The 16,414-nt window shown below is 38.7% G+C and overlaps 1 protein-coding gene across 1 annotated transcript in view; it reads left to right on the top strand.

Moving 5' to 3' along the window:
- Positions 1-766: 766 nt before the first annotated feature.
- Positions 767-16,414, top strand: part of WBP1L (WW domain binding protein 1 like) — a 35,744-nt gene continuing 20,096 nt past the window's right edge. Inside the window, exon 1 of the mRNA XM_075216235.1 lies at positions 767-937. Coding sequence (XP_075072336.1) covers positions 872-937 — 66 coding nt within the window. The 5' untranslated portion in view covers positions 767-871. The remainder of the gene's footprint in view (positions 938-16,414) is intronic.

Raw genomic sequence — 16,414 nt, 5'->3', positions numbered from 1 at the left:
TCATAAGCAGGGGGCAGGGCCACAATGATGCGTTTAGTCCCGCCTCCTCCAACTTCACCAACGGAGATAGCTGGATTTGGGAGTCTCCCGGACATTTCGGGAGAGTAGGCAACTATGCCCTTCCATAGGCGCAGAAAGGGGCATGGCCACATCAGGTTGGTGGTTCCTCCCATTACACAGACAGGCCTTTGTACAGCCCCCTCCCCAAACTCTTGGTTCCCATGCCTATTATATATGATATAGGTCACTTACCTCTATGGTGATTTTTAATATCTATAATTTACAGTAGGATGTGAGTTATTCCTTATTACACACACGTTTTCCTCATTAACACTGAACAGGTGACAACAGAACCAATTTTAAGCAATCACATCATAAATGGACTTTTAAACTGATATTTATTACCAGCACTTCTGTAACAAAACACATGATACAAAAAAAACACATTTTTTAATGAAGAACACTTACATGAACACAGACCACCTAGACTATATTAGCCTTATATATTATTATATGTGAATTATTAAAGAATTATTAAAGAAACCTATATGCAACAGCAGAGTCCACGAACATTAGTAGCTCTTATGCCACACTCAACATGGAGGCCCAGCGCCGACGTTTGCTCTCCAATTGACGACGACTTCTCGTGCCGGCGCTGGCCAATCAGCAAACCGTTCTTTGTTAGCTTTAAAATGCACCCTCTACATCTGCCCAATGAGCTGCTCTGTTTTGGCAGAAGTGGGCGGGGCTACGCTTGCCTTGTTCAGTGCAAGTACAAGTTAGGTGGCTCCGCTTGCTGTGTCCGGCTGCAGGGTTGTGTGGCTGCACGCACAGGAAGGACTGGAGGCAGGGACAAGAAAGGGAATAGGACATGAAGATGTCTGTCCTGCTGGCTCAGGCTGTTCCTAGCAGCACGTCTGGCAGTATGGAGTCCCAGGTCAGTAATGCAATGAGCACAGAATAGCACTGAGCAGTCACATTCCTGCACAGAGCAGGGAGTCCCGACAAGGAGATGGGGAACAGGCACCGATAATGTCACAATTCTTTCAGTCTGGTACTTTGAGTGCTGCCATGCTGTCTGTGACTTGCTCTCCTTATGTACCCAGGACTCCTTGACTCATTCATTATATATATATATCTGTATATGAGGACAGAGTGTTTTATCTATCTGGATAGTAAATATTTGCAGGAATTTGTGACAATATTTTGAAGTTGTTTCCTCTTTGGAAGAAGTATGTTCTGGAAATGAGCACTCTTATTTACTTATATATTAATTATTATGACTCTCTTGTCCATAAATAACGTTATTTTCTGTTTACTGGCTGGTAAACACTTTCTGTTCAGCAATTTGTAACAGTTTTAGTTTGTCTCCTACACACCCCATACTGACTGTCTCTTAGGTGGATCTTAAATAGCTGCTTATTAATTTAGAGGTCAAATCATTATCATTCACTAATGCAAATATCTTGCATCAGCCAGTTCTGGAACTTTGTGATATGGTTTGTTTGATTTATAATAATGAAGCAAGGCTGTAATCCATTGTGTTGTGTTTTTGAATAATGTTTTCTAAATTTGATTTGTTTATAGAACTTTACAGTCTTATATGCATTGAGTATATGTTTATTTTAGGTATAACTTTATATGTTTTAGTAAATTGTGTTTTCTGTTAAGATATTAATAAGGTGTGGGCAGTACGGTGGCTCATTGGCTAGCATTGCTGTCTCTCGGCGCTGGGGTCATGAGTTTAATGCCCTATCTGTGTGGGGTTTGTGTGTTCTCCCTATGTTTGCATGGGTTTCCTTCCACAGACTTGCATGATAGGTTAATTGCCAAATAATTGTATGTGAATGTGGGTTAGGGAATTTAGATTGTAAGTTCCAATGTGACAGGCACTGATGTAAATTATATTCTCTACAGTATGGTGGTGTTATATAAAAAAAAAAACCAAACAATAATAAATAAGGAGTTGCCAACCTATAGTCCTTAGTTCGGGTTAGTTTCAACTAGGCATCTAGCAGATAATGGGAGTCCCTGTTTGGAAAGCTAAAATTGTCAAGGTTGATGGGGAACAATCCTTTTTTTGTTTTTTTTTTTAAATATATTTCATCATAAATTAGGTAAGCCTCATACATTTTGGAAGATATTTGCACCATGTGCCTTCAGTGATTTTCAGCACAGAATGCCCATGGTATGTTTAACTTCCTTGTCCTGTGTATGTTATTGTTATCAAAGTATACCTATGTGGCTCAGGACAAGAATGAAGGAACACAATTTAAACACTATAGATATCCTAATCACAATAGCAAACATTTATGTAATATTAATTTACTTTAATATAATATCTGAGATAAACCTGATGTTCTTAATACACATTTTAAATGGCTGTTTACCACGACCAGGTGATCCATTCAGAGGGGTACCTACACTAACAATTAATTTTTATCTTTTGTCGTGATAAATGGGCAATCACAACTTTTTGTTTTGGATTGAAGTGAATAAAGTTATGTCTTAAGGGGTATTAAGAGCATGTTTGAAACACAGACAAATGTCATTGCTCACTCTCTCTGTGAAAGTACCTGAACAAAGCGCTGCTTTATATAGGGTAACTTGCAGTCTAGCTAATAGGTTTGTGTTTTTCGTGTGGATTTTACATCTGTGATGTGCTGTTCCTTCTTAGGGGGCAAAGAGATCTACTTGTGAGGAAAACAAAAGGTAGAAAGAATGGGGTTGTAAATTTGTGTTATGCTGTTGGTATGAAGGAGGGTTAAATGGAGCAAAGTAAATGATAATACTTAAGAATGCATATGGGTCACACTGATGATTGACAAACAAGTAAGAAATGACTGGAGCCAGCAGAAATGTGAAGGGTAATGCCTAGTTTATCTGAAAGTAGGGGGGTATGGGTAATGATATTGGATATTGTGATATCTCAAGTTGGAGCAGGCATATATATTGCTCTTTCTGACTTTTGCATGGACAAAATACAATTTAGTTTGGGGCGGTGCACCTGTCAAACCGTACCGCAGGTGTCCTAAGGCGAGCTCAGGGAGGACAGAAACCTTCCGTGGAGCAGAAAATAAAAAATATTCATTTTGCTCACAGTTGTTTTTAACAGGTCTTGTACAATATATCCAACAACTACACGCAGTAGAGGCAGCCATAATGCATGAGCATGCATCAGTTCACTAGGAAATAATGATCTCCCTAAAGGACCAAGTATAGTAGATACGTTACTTGCTTAACATTTGTTCTATTTGTTTCATAAATACAATATTTTTTTAATGTGTTTTACTAATCTGTTCTTTTTATTTTTTTTATTTTACTGTTTCTACCTAACTATTGTCAGTGACCACAAGATTAATAAGAGAGGAAGGAGATTATTTTAACAATACTTTAAACCTAAAGATGATCCGTGACCCAGTACATCGGCATGAGGATAGAGACTTGCTGGTCTGTTACATGGTTTTCGACTAATTGAGAAACCACCAAGTGTAAAAGTACAGCAGATAAACTCTGTTGTGTGATATTGCACACGTACTTTTGCACACTTTCCCCTGGTTTTCTGGTCAAACGCATTGATGGATGGGCCAAGATGGCGGCATCAGTGGTGGTGGAGATGTCAGATAGTGACTGAAGTGAAAATAAATTTTTAGTATTGCTGGATGGAGTTATTAAAAAGGGTATAGAGGGAGCACTGCTTTTTAATTATCCGGCACTACTGAGGTCTTATCTGTATACTTTCAATGATATGCATTTTTTAACTTCCAGTTACACTTTTGTTAGGAAAGCTTATTTGCAGGTACAAGCATCCAATGTAATATAAACATTGAAAATCAAAGTGATGCATAATAAAAAATGGGCAAATGTCCACTCACTTTCCTGATTAATTTAAATCCTAATTCAGGCTAAACTGAGTATTTAAAAAAAAAAAGAAAAAAAGAGCTTAAATCTAATAAGTGGGTTGATCCTCATAACTTTATTACCATATCCACCATTCACATTTTGCTGAGCATCTACAAACCTCACCTATGTGCAGACTATCTCTTATAAACTAACTTTCTGAAAGTCCAGAGTTTGTACCCTACAGTTGTTTCCCAGCGTTTTATGGACTCCATCACATGGGATTGAACTTTGGATTTGCAGACATAAACTAAGAAATGGCGAATTAATTTTAGTCTTATTTGATCACCTGTTTTGAATAGGGCATACAACTAATGTTTGTGTGTTTTACAAACATCAGAGATTGATGGCGAGAGGTAGAAGATAAAATGCTGGTTGAGTGGTTGGAGAGTGAAGGCACATCATAGTTTAATTGTTGAGGTACCCTTGTTAATTAGAGTATCATACTTGCCAAAAGGATTGCTTATTGGATATGTTTACATTTTGTTTAAATGATTTTTTTTTTCCCAAAAATATTTAAAATTATTGTCTTTCTGTATTCTGTCTATTTGTGACTGACTGTCCATTCACAATAGTTTGATGGTCTGGTCGTCGTGCCCCTGACCATGTCTACTTGGCTCCATGTGACAGGTCATGTTGCACACATCTGATTAGCACGTAACCAAATTAGTACTTCCTCTTCAGTGCACCCACAGACATGGGGTGGGGACCTTCAGCCAAAAGTGTTTCTGTCCTGACTGATTTAATTGGATTTTGCTTGGACAGGGTTATATATCTGGTGTGTCATGCAACCATCTCTGTCTGTAGCTAGTGTGGGGAAAATAATGCTTTTAAAGCATGTTATTTCATCGCTTTTGGCATAGAAATGATTTCTTGTGGTTTGGCAAATATCTTGTATTTTTTTATTTGCATTCTCTTTCAACTTCGCCTTTGTTTACTAAAAGGAATAAACAAATTATATATACAACATGGTTATATCAGATGTATAGCAACCATGGAATGCAATCACTGTATATTGTAAGCAGATGGCTGTCTGTGAAAGTGACTTGTAACACTTTTGTAAAACACCTGCTGATATGTTATTACTGATAGGTGTCTCTTTGATTAAATATATTGTTTTAATTTATCACTGAGATTAATGGTAATATATGCCCCCTTTGACTGTTAGTGGTCCATCTGTGTGGCCTTCAAAGTGTATTGGTTGTTGCCTATCACTGGCTCATAGAATTCTCTGTACAGTTATAAATACATCCCCTGCTTCTTGATATAAAACTAAAATAAATGCTTCTTTATTGGTGATGGAGCAATGTTCCATAACCTATAAAGAAATGTTACAATGCAGCTACCAAGTACCAGAAGATAGATCACTGCATTGTGGACACTATGGAATTGCCCATATAAACCAATAGGGTATTGTCATTTCTGATATAACAAAATGACGGTTCAAATATAATTAGTTGCTATAGGCAAAGCCACAGTTTTCCCTGGGTAATACTTTTCATAAATATCCTCAATTGTCACTCTGCCAAGTAATTGGTCTGTTTTAAGCTGGGTACACACTACACTGTTTTCGTCCAATAATCGGCTCAAACAGCCGACATACGACCGCTCATTCAAAAGTCGGGTCAGTGTGTGCAGTGACACGATGGTCGAAAGTCTGCCCAAATGGACAATTATTGCCTCATTTGGTTGGTCGTACCGTTTAATATTTTCGTTCCAATCTCGTTTCTGTTGTGTAGTGTGTATAAACTTCCGACCGATCCACAACAGTGAGTACGAAATTAGTCATTGCTCAGGACAACACGGCTGTAAAAAGTCGCTAAAGGGTCATCCGCTCTTCCCTTTATCGTCCTAAACAAGGCTAGTGTGTATGCAGTCCATGGACCGAGCGATCGGATCATCGATCTCATGTAAAATCGCTCGGCATAAAAGTTGGTCGAAATTTCTGTAGTGTGTACCCAGCTTTAGATCTAATTGTGAGCAAGTCCTGGTTTGTGTTCGCTCAAAACAACCACAGATAGAGATCAACATCTTATCAGGGTCTGTCAGGACAATGCAGTAAAGCTGGATACACACTACAGAAATTTCAACCAACTCTTTATGGCGAGCGATTTTTACATGCGATCAATGGTCCGATCGCTCGCTCCATGGACTGCATACACACTTAGCCTTGTTTAGGGTGATAAAGGGAAGAGCGGACGTCCCTTTAGTGACTTTACAGCCATGTTGTCGTAAGCAATGATTGTAATTTCGTACTCACTGTTGTGGATCGGTCGGAAGTTTATACACACTACACAACAGAAACGAGATTGGAACGAAAATATTAAACGGTACGACCAACCAAATGAGGCGACAATCGTCCATTTGGGCAGACTTTCGAACATCGTGTCATTGCACACACTGACCCGACTTTTGAACGAGCGGTCGTATGTCGGCTGATTGAGCCGATTATTGGACGAAAACCGTGTAGCGTGTACCCAGCTTTAGACGATTGTCGTGTCTGGGTATTAATGTTACCCTATAAAATCTGCCCTTTTAGGTACATGTGTGTATAGATGTTTGGGATATATATATAGATATATAGATATATATATATATATCTATCCCCTTGATCTATGTATTTTATGGGCACCTTACATTGGTGTCGGCTAGTTTGTCATTTAGGGCCATTAGCCAGTTTTTTTTCAGAATAGATTGGAAGGTGACCTACCAGCCCACCTTTGCTGGTTTATGTGATAGCCGCTCACAATGGTGGTAATTCCCAGTGGGTACCCAAATTCCTCAGAGTTCCCTCTTTTGTCAGTAACAGAACCATAAACTCTCAGCTGATCTCAGGCAGCTGAGTGGAAGCGCTATGATGTTAGTATGTTGTGCTATTTGAGCTTGTGACTATCTTGTTTTCCATGATCATTTCCACTTTTTTTTTTTTTTTAAAGCTGTGGACTGTTTTGCTGCCTAACAACCACCTCTAGTGACACAATAAGCTGACTTGGATTTGCTTACTGCGATGTATTTACAACTGAAACTAAAAGTATTACGTCTTGTGCTTTGTGGAGAACACTTTTAGCCACAAACTTAGTTTCACAGTACATAGGTTTGCATTCTCTTTGTTTTGACTGTCTTCCTGACGGTTAATGTTATTTTATTACTATTTGTTTGACTTGTAGCTTGAATTGTTGCCTTGTGCAGCCATTAAGTCTGTTTTTGTTTTTTTGTTTTTTTTTGTTTTTAACTAAAGTTATAAGATTGAAGGTATCTATTTGCTTTTTAGATGGCTGCAACATCTGCAAAATTAGTAAGTGTGTGATATGTAACAACAGCCTATGTTGGCTCCTTCCAGGCTTTTTCATTTTAGTGTATGTTCTCCTATAACTTATGTATTTGTTTATGCTATTGTGTGCTTTAATAAAAGTAGACTGGGTTGACTTAAAAAAAAAAAATAATAAAAAAATAAAAAATGGATGTGGCTTTAAATGTGCACACTTAGGATGGGGAGGCAGAGCTAATTTGTTACTAAGTGCCTGTCAATGTGTTGAGGTCAGGGTGTCCAGCACCTAGGCTGGGGGGGGGGGGGGGGAATCTTGCTGTGTCATAATACAGTCTAAATCTAATCAAACTTATTTTTTATCTCCCCCCCCCCCCCCCCCCCCGAACTCCCCCCTTCCCACACTATAATAGAACCTGTACATAAAACGCACTACTGCTGCTAATTACTTGGAGGCACACTTACTGGCCAGTTAATTACTTATATATTTCATTGGGGGGTTTTACTGTAGCATGTTTGTTTTGGTTAAAATAATGGGAACTAATCTTAATTTAAACATTCTGTACACGTTTAACTTGCGGTGCATTGTATCCAGGCCAACAACATCTGCTCCAACAGGGCTCTCCTTGTGATCACTTTATGGATTAAGTCTAATCAAGGTCCCTTTTCAAGACAGTTTTCACTGCATGTGTTTACATATATACTGTACTTTCTATTTGTGAATGACGAATGTAAATGTTTAACTTGCAGGTTGATCACCTAAAGTTCCCTTTCTGTGCTGGGCAGGAATTTGTATCCATGTCATGTATTTATAAACGGTCATACACTTAGAAGCATGCTGCCCCAGATGCGGATATCTTTTATGTGTCTGTTTGCCAAGTTGTTACTTTTTACTTGTATATTGTTGCAGCTGTGCATACCCTATATATGAAGGGTGGAATTTGTATCTGTACCCATTTTGTATGTTTTAAAATATCATCTTGAATGAGGATGTACCCAATTTTGCTTTCCATGAAACCATACCCACTTCCACATGTGCCTGTGATTGGGAACGACGGGAGCTCTCCATGCGTGGAATTTTAAGCGCTGGTAATACACTGCATGATAAAGGAGATGGCATTTATCTAGTAGAAGCTAATTTTTATAACGTTTGACTTCTTTGCAAAAACAAAATCCCCTCATTATTACAATAGATCATTACTAAAATATAAAAAATTCTTGGGGGGAGATGCAGTTCGGAATGATGTGCGCACATTGCTGTCTGAAGTAAGGGATCTCTTCTCATTTTTCTGCACAGCTCTTATCAGAACAGAGATTTCAGCTTGAACATCGCGTTGAGGTGTCTCGGAGCAGTCCGCAGAGACATAAATTATTAGAGTGGAACCGTTTTGAGGAAGCAGAATGTAGGCACATTTCTAGAGACCAATTAGATGTTTTTGTAGCTCTCTAGGTGTATTCCTTACTTGGACAAATCATAAAATTAGGTGGCCACAGGACCTAAAAACTTTCTGCAGGTGCCTACACATTTACTCTGGCTGTCTAATGGGGTTTTTCTTTAGTAAGTAGTCAGAAGTAAACTTTTTAACTAGTAAGAGGTTTTGATGTTTTGTCGTCTTGTTTGGTTAGGTATAGCTTTCAGGAGTCGCAATTGTGGAGTACAGCTATTTTTTTTTATTTTTTTTTCATTAATTTGTACAACTTCATGTATACAACAAGGTGCTAAATTATTATTCTATTGGTCAAAGACTGCCTGTAGTACTATATTGTTTGCTTCAGTTGTGTATGGTGTTTTTTTTTTTTTTTTTTGTTAAACTTTTGTTTAACAGACATTTGGTGTGTTCTCAAACCTCCCTGCAGTGATGAAAACACATTTGAAGGTATATTATGGAGGTGTGTACACATGAATGTGTATGCTTATAGAGACTTCAGTCATTTGGTAAAAATTGTTACTGAAATTGCATCTGAAGTAAGATTGCCTAGGTGTGTAGGCAGGTTAAGGCCAGACCAGTTCTAGGCGACAGGATATTCGTACAGAGACTCATAAGTGGGTCTTGATCCCACAAAAGGTCCACATATTTGTTTTATGGAGAAGCACCATGCTCTGTCCTCATAAGGTGGAATGTTCATGCAGTCCAAACCTAGTATAACCTATGGCTGGCTAGTCAACTTAAGGATCATATTCATACTGCACTTTCTGCTGATCCGCAGTGCTGCCTTGTGTCAAATCTAGGTGCACTGGCGTGCCCAAACTACATTTGGCAAGGATTGCCCTTGATCTGCTCCATTTTACACACTAGCTGGCACACACACATATATATATATATATATATATATATATATATATATATATATATATATATATATATATATATATATATATATATATATATATATATATATATATATATATATATATATATAATTTTTTTTACATTCACGTAGGTTCTGTTGTAACTTGGACCAGAGGTCCTTGCACATAAAATATAGGTGCATGCTGCGGCTTTACGCTGGGTTAGTAAATTACTGTTATTGCTATTGAGTAATGGATTGGCCTGCTATCCAGACCATGTGACTGTAATGTGCTCAGTGAAATCAGACTTGCCATGAACTTGGTCAAAAAGGAATTGGGCAATATGCCTATCACTGGCTTGGAGAGCTACACTTAATATTCACATGAATCTCCACCACAATTTTAGCATATGCTAATTTTTTTAATTGAACTTCAAATAATAACTTATATATCATCTTTATTGGGGTATATTATTGTAAACAAATTAGGTGAAACTCCTGCTGTGGGTTGTGAATCCTACATTTTTGTGTAACCAAGCAAAATTTACAAATTGCCTGAGGGATATTCTGTTTGCAGTGGCTTCAGACTACTGTCGCCATGAACAGAACTCCGGGATAAACCCGCAGGTAATATGTCATTTTTGTCTTGTTGCTATGCAGGTTATCCTGCATTGTAACCCTTGTGTCCCTTTGTTATGACAGATGGGCTGCAAATGATTCCTTCGAGGGCAATGGGTGTTTATGACCCACATACTACTTTTAAAGAAGAATTTTTGGGCTTGAGAAGTACAAGGCAGTGGATGTTTATGTATTTACATAGCGCTTTAAAATTGGGGACAAGACTAGGTGGGTAGACTTATTAAAATGGTTAAGTGGAGGTGTCGTCCATAGCAACCAATCAGATTCTAGAAATTGATTGCTAGAATCTTGTTTGGTTGCTATCGGCAACACCTCCAATTTTTAGACATTTTATAAATCTACCCCTAGGTATTAACAGACAGATAAATCTGTAAGAGGGACCAGCTTGCAATCTAAAGGGAAAAGGTTCTCAATGATTTAAAACAAAACCAAAAAAAGTCAAGCTAGTGGTTTTTTGTTTTTCTTTCTGTTTCAATGATTTTAGATCAATGTATGGGCAGGTCCCCTGTGTTTATAGGTAAGAAACCGCTTCACTAGTTGTTTGTTATTGTAAATGTAGATCATTTCCTAAGGACATGGTCACACCCATACAGTATGAATTAAAATATAATGAAAAGAATAGGCTCTGAATTAAATGTCAGTGGTTTAGCAAGCCCTAAAGAAGACTGTTCCCTTTTTAAAACGGCAAACGTTTTACTTTCCTTCTCCTTTCCCTTAATGCTCTGGGAATTGCACAGTGGAACAGTTTTTCCCAGGGCATCTCTATACAGCCTATGGAAGTGTGTTTGCATGGACCTTGCAGCTTGCTATGGGTCCTTTGCTCACAGCCATCTCTGTAGCCCTTTTAGAATGGCAAAAAAACAATCTTTTCCAATTTAATTTTTATTATTGCACTAGCACAGGAGCCCAGGGCATAAGCTGTTTCACTAAGTTGGTGGAAATGTTATTGGTACTTGGAAATGCTGCTTTAAATAATACCCATACTTTTTGTTTATGTTCATAGGGGCGTATTCAATTGTCGGCGGAAACGCCAAAAATCCTGCGGCCCGTGCAATATTACCGTTATTACGGTAATGGTGCACGGAAAAACCGTTACTAATTTTCTCGTTTGATTTCAGCTCGCAGCTCCCTTCCGGACAATTGAATATGCCCCTTAGGGCATGCTCCCTGAACTGCGAGCTGAAATCCAGCGAGTAAATTACCGTTGTAACGGTTTTTAACGCAGATTACCGTATTAACGGTAATATTTTTTGAGCGCTCGATTTTCGGCGATAACGCCGTCAATTGAATACCCCCCATAGTGTCTAAGGGGAGTACATTCTACACATAGCATGATAATGTTGTGCGCTATAGATGTTTGGTTAGATGGGAATTAATAGACTGTCAATTTTACCTGTGCAAGTTTCTGTTGTGTTTTGGGTTGTTGTGTAGTGGTGGTTTGTTTTTTTTTTGTTTTTTTTTAGTGTGTGTGTGTATATAATGTTCACTTTCTGTAATATAATAAATCCTCTGCACCTAATTGTGCCCCTATGTATGTTAATACATTGCAAGGTATCTAATATCTGGGGAGGGGGGGAGGCTAATTTGTAACCTATTTGTTACTTGGAAGGGACATTTATTGTGCAAGAAAAGACTTTGTATGTGTACTGTTATGAAATACTGGGCACTGGCAACAACTCTCATCCCAAATTTCAGTACAATGTATGAGGAAAAAAAAGTAGAGATCTGAGTGATGTTCATATTCTGCAACTTAAATATGGTAAACTATACCTATGTAAAATATTATGTAGTGGATGCCCTTAGTCAGGCTGTATAGTAAAGCAAAGCATCAAAAACCTACATTCCCCGACACGCGATCACGCTACTCCTTCCTCACAGTATCTCCTATAATCGCTCTCATTGGCTGTTCATAATGCAGGCCTGAACACTCTCCACGACACCCTCATAGAATGCACATTCAAAGGAACAGTGAGTTTAATAAGGACTCTAAACACTCTTCCTTCTACCAGATTACTTATTTCTGGAACGGCCTGGCAGTTCAAAACATCTGTCATTGAGTTCCATACACATGTTTGTAGCTGTAATGTTTAATTACCTTTTTTTTTTCTGTAGTTGGGCCACAGCTGCATTCCTATACTTGAAAAGGAGGTAACCCTCAATGTATTTGTCTGGTAAAATTAATTCATTAATAAATCCTCAGACATCTTTCAAAGAACCAACACTCAATATATTGTACCTGCCTACTGGACCTCAATATACTATGCTGTGCCAGTGCAGTTTGTCTGCCTACTTTTTCTTCCTCCACAGTCAGTCCCACACCACTTCCAGACAAACTCTTCCCTTTGTACGTAGATTGTAAGCTTGTGAGCAGGGCCCTCTTACCTCTCTGTATGTTTTAACCAGTATTGTTTTATTGCTGTGTTTTGTCCCCAATTGTAAAGAGCTATATAAATGTTGATGATTTCATATCCCCCTACACTACTCACTGGCTGCCATGCTGGTCCATGTTGCAGCTGGGTTCCACACTGTTTTCTGCACTTCATTTAAGGTGGCTGCTGCTCCTGGACTTTCCTCTGCAAAGCTGCATATTAGACCTGTATCCAGTTCATCCACTCTGGCACTGCAATAAAGCTACTATTCCCCTAGCGCCCCCCCCCCCCCCCCCCCCCAGCTTTGCAGTAGTTGCCATTCAATGGAGTATTATGCAAGAGTATTATGGTTTGCACATGCATGCAGCTGTTGATGATACATCTACAGAGAGTCCCCACACAGGCTCTGCAGCTTAAAAAAAAAAATTGATGGGAGCACTGTCATGTCTGACAATCTTTAATAACTGATGTTGTTTGACACATAACCTAAATTAAAAATAACTTGTATAAAGTAATATTGAAAGTATACAGTAAATAAATATTGCATGATAAAAAATTAAAACCACACTGTAAGCGTAACTGGAATATAGCAACCCAATGGTGGTCATCATCACCATTTATTTATATAGCGCCATTGATTCCACAGAGCTGTACAGAGAACTCGCTCACATCAGTCCCTGCCCCATTGGGGCTTACAGTCTAAATTCCCTAACATACACACACACAGACAGAGAGACTAGGGTTAATTTTGATAGCAGCCAATTAACCTACTAGTATGTTTTTGGAGTGTGGGCGGAAACTGGAGCACCCGGAGGAAACCCACGCAAACATGGGGAGAACATACAAACTCCTCACAGAGAAAGCCATGGTCAGGAATTGAATTAAACACCCCAGCGCTGTAAGGCAGAAGTGGTAACCACTTAGCCACCATCTTATTAATCATATATCCTTTGTTTCACGGTAAAGGTTAGCTTTAAAAAAAAAAAACCTTTAGTGCAGTTTCCAAAAATGTCAAAACACAATCTTGCATTAAAAAAATGTAAAGTTTAAATATGGAGATGGAAGGATTTATGTCTTTATGTTGGGAAAGTGCAATAGTAGTATTTGGCTTTATGCCTTAAGCTCTTCTCCGACCTGGGTGCAGTCTGGTGGAGTTTGTATGTTTTGTCTGTGTTTGTGTAGTTTTCCTCGGGGTACTCTGGTTTCTGGACAGGGTCCAAAGTCAGACTGGTGATTGGCTTCTGACTGAACTGGCTCTGATGTTTGTGGGAAATTAGATTGTAAGCTCCACTGGGGCAAGGGCTGATGTTCCTGAATAAAATTGAGAATACCATACATTATAAAGCATGGTGTTTAATCATTATTAAAGTGGATAAGAAATTGAATAGTAAGAAAGTGATCATTCCAAGTTGCAGATTACCTGTACAACAATTCGCCACTGGAAAATCCAGGACAACTTGGTGTCCTGCGTCTTATGGAAAACAAATATTACACGACCAGACAGCATTGAACATTGTTTCTAATGGGATTTAAGTCCTTGTGGGCAGTGAGATAACTGTTTTGACCTTTCTTATCACTTAGTTCACTCTTCAAATATTCGATAAAACATCTGCATGTAGAACGTGCCTAAACTCTTATAATGCCTCTTAACATATATAATGTTAAATGATAAAAGGCTACTGTGCTACATCGGTACAATCCAATCCCGCATGAAGGGAAGCCTAATCTACTTATTGCAAATTAAAAATGATCTATTGGATTCCTTTTGTAGCTGTTGATTGCTGTACTATGATTCATTAGAAACTGCGACCTCTCAGCATGTGTTAAGCTAGGTACACACTACAGGGTTTTTGTCCAATCGGCTCAACCAGCCGACATACGACCGCTCGTTCAAAAGTCGGGTCAGTGTGTGTAGTGACACGATGGTCGAAAGTCTGCCCAAATGGACGATTGTCGCCTCATTTGGTTGGTCGTACCGTTTAATATTTTCGTTCCAATCTCGTGTCCGCTGTGTAGTGTGTATAAGTTTCCGACCGATCCACCACAGTGAGTATGAAATTACAGTCATTGCTCACAACAACATGGCTGTAAAAACTTGCTAACGGGACAGCTGCTCTTCCCTTATTCGTCTAAAACAAGGCTAGTGTGTATGCAGTCCATGGACCGAGCGATCGGACCATCGATCGTATGTAAAATTGATCGGCATAAAAAGTTGGTGCGAAATTCTGTAGTGTGTACCCAGCTTTACTGTGAAATTACAGCTGCGATGTGGTCTGGTTTCTGTCCATTGTCTTGTAATCTTGGAGGGATTTTATTGTGTAACCTCCTCCTCTTATTATGAAGCAATATTACCGCAATAGCTGCAATGTCTCAATCGTCATTACACGTTGGAGCAATTTTTCAGAGACATGGAAGCCCGATCACTTCTCCTTCACCCATTTCACTGCTTGCAATAATGTGGTTTGTGTGGTGAGATGATTCATTCTACTAACACACGTGTAGTTTATAAGCCGTCTGTAAAAAAAATAAAACTTAAAAAAAAAATCCCACCAGATTAGATGACGCGTGTATTCATGGGCCACAATTATCATTGCAGGTTATGTTGTAATACATTTCTTACTTAGGTCCTTGCTGCCTAACCTGTATATTAAATATATAAATATCATTGTGTTTCCTGCTTTTCTTACAATGTAATAAATATTATTGGCATAATATCAGACCTATGTGTGCTGGCTTCCTCCATTATGTTTTAGATTGACTCCAGTAATATATAATATAATTATTCGTGCTACAAATAAGGACCCTGACAATCTTGGTGGGCAACTCTACTTTGTGTGCCTGAATATATCCCCCATCTCTATTTCCCAATAATGTTAAGCCTGGTGGAACCTCTCATTTCATTTTATATGTTTATTTTAAAATCTAAATTAGGGCATTTGGGCGCTATTGTTTTTTGTTTTTTTTGTGTGACATAAGCTGTTCTTCTAAATATGACACATTAACGTTAAACATAAACTGTTTGTGTTACATCAACTTTATTTTCTGTTCCAATGTGAATGGATGCCTCATAATTAGACTATTTCCACCAATGTTAGATATCTGAGATGCCACTATTGCAAGTTCATTGCAGACCTTTCTCCACACCCCTCCCTTAAATTGCATACCACTGGGCACTCCTTACTGTGAACAATTACAATTCTTTTTTTCCTATTTGCCCAAATGGTAAACAATATAGCTGGAATGAGGAATTAAATGTTATCTTTATCTAGATTGATGCTTGGTGTTCTTATCTATCCTTGCATAAAACAAAATTGGTGTATTTAAGTGTGGTGTCCGCCTTCGGTGGTCTCTGCTTTTCAAACATCTCCTCATATTGGAAACCAGAGGCGTTAATCTTTTGTTTCTTGGGGATTAAGTGCCAAAGCCGCTCTCTCTGGGTTGAATATGTATCCAATACATTTAGTTATCTGAAGCTATGAAATGCTTTTAAAGTGCACCTGTCTTTTCCTATTCAGTAACCATATATAAATCACACCCTACATTACCTCCTTTCAATCAGTCTTCTCCCTGATCTCTTAGCATGTGTGTGCCCCAAGTCTGTTGTCTTGTCTGGGTGTCATTCTTATTCGTCCCCACATCCAATCTTTCCCAATTCTGCCTCTTCCAACATTGCCTGTATCAGACACTTTCTCTCCCACGATGACACCAAATCCTGAATCCATTTGCTGATCATTTCTCGCCTCAATTATTGCAGGCTTCTCCTTACTGGCCTCCCTTGCTCCCATCTCGCTCTTTACTTAATGGTGCTGCTTGTTTGCCTTACCTCTCTGGCCACCCCACTTCTTCCTCCCCTCTATGCCAAGCATTACACGGGTTCCATTTCCCCTACAGAATCCTGTTCAAAATCTCACCCTCTGCAATGCCACTGCTCCCTATATCTCCAACCTTATAT

The sequence above is a fragment of the Mixophyes fleayi genome, chromosome 6 (genome assembly GCF_038048845.1).
Source record: "Mixophyes fleayi isolate aMixFle1 chromosome 6, aMixFle1.hap1, whole genome shotgun sequence".
NCBI lineage: Eukaryota > Metazoa > Chordata > Amphibia > Anura > Limnodynastidae > Mixophyes > Mixophyes fleayi.
This window is presented reverse-complemented; position numbering and strand designations above follow the sequence as displayed.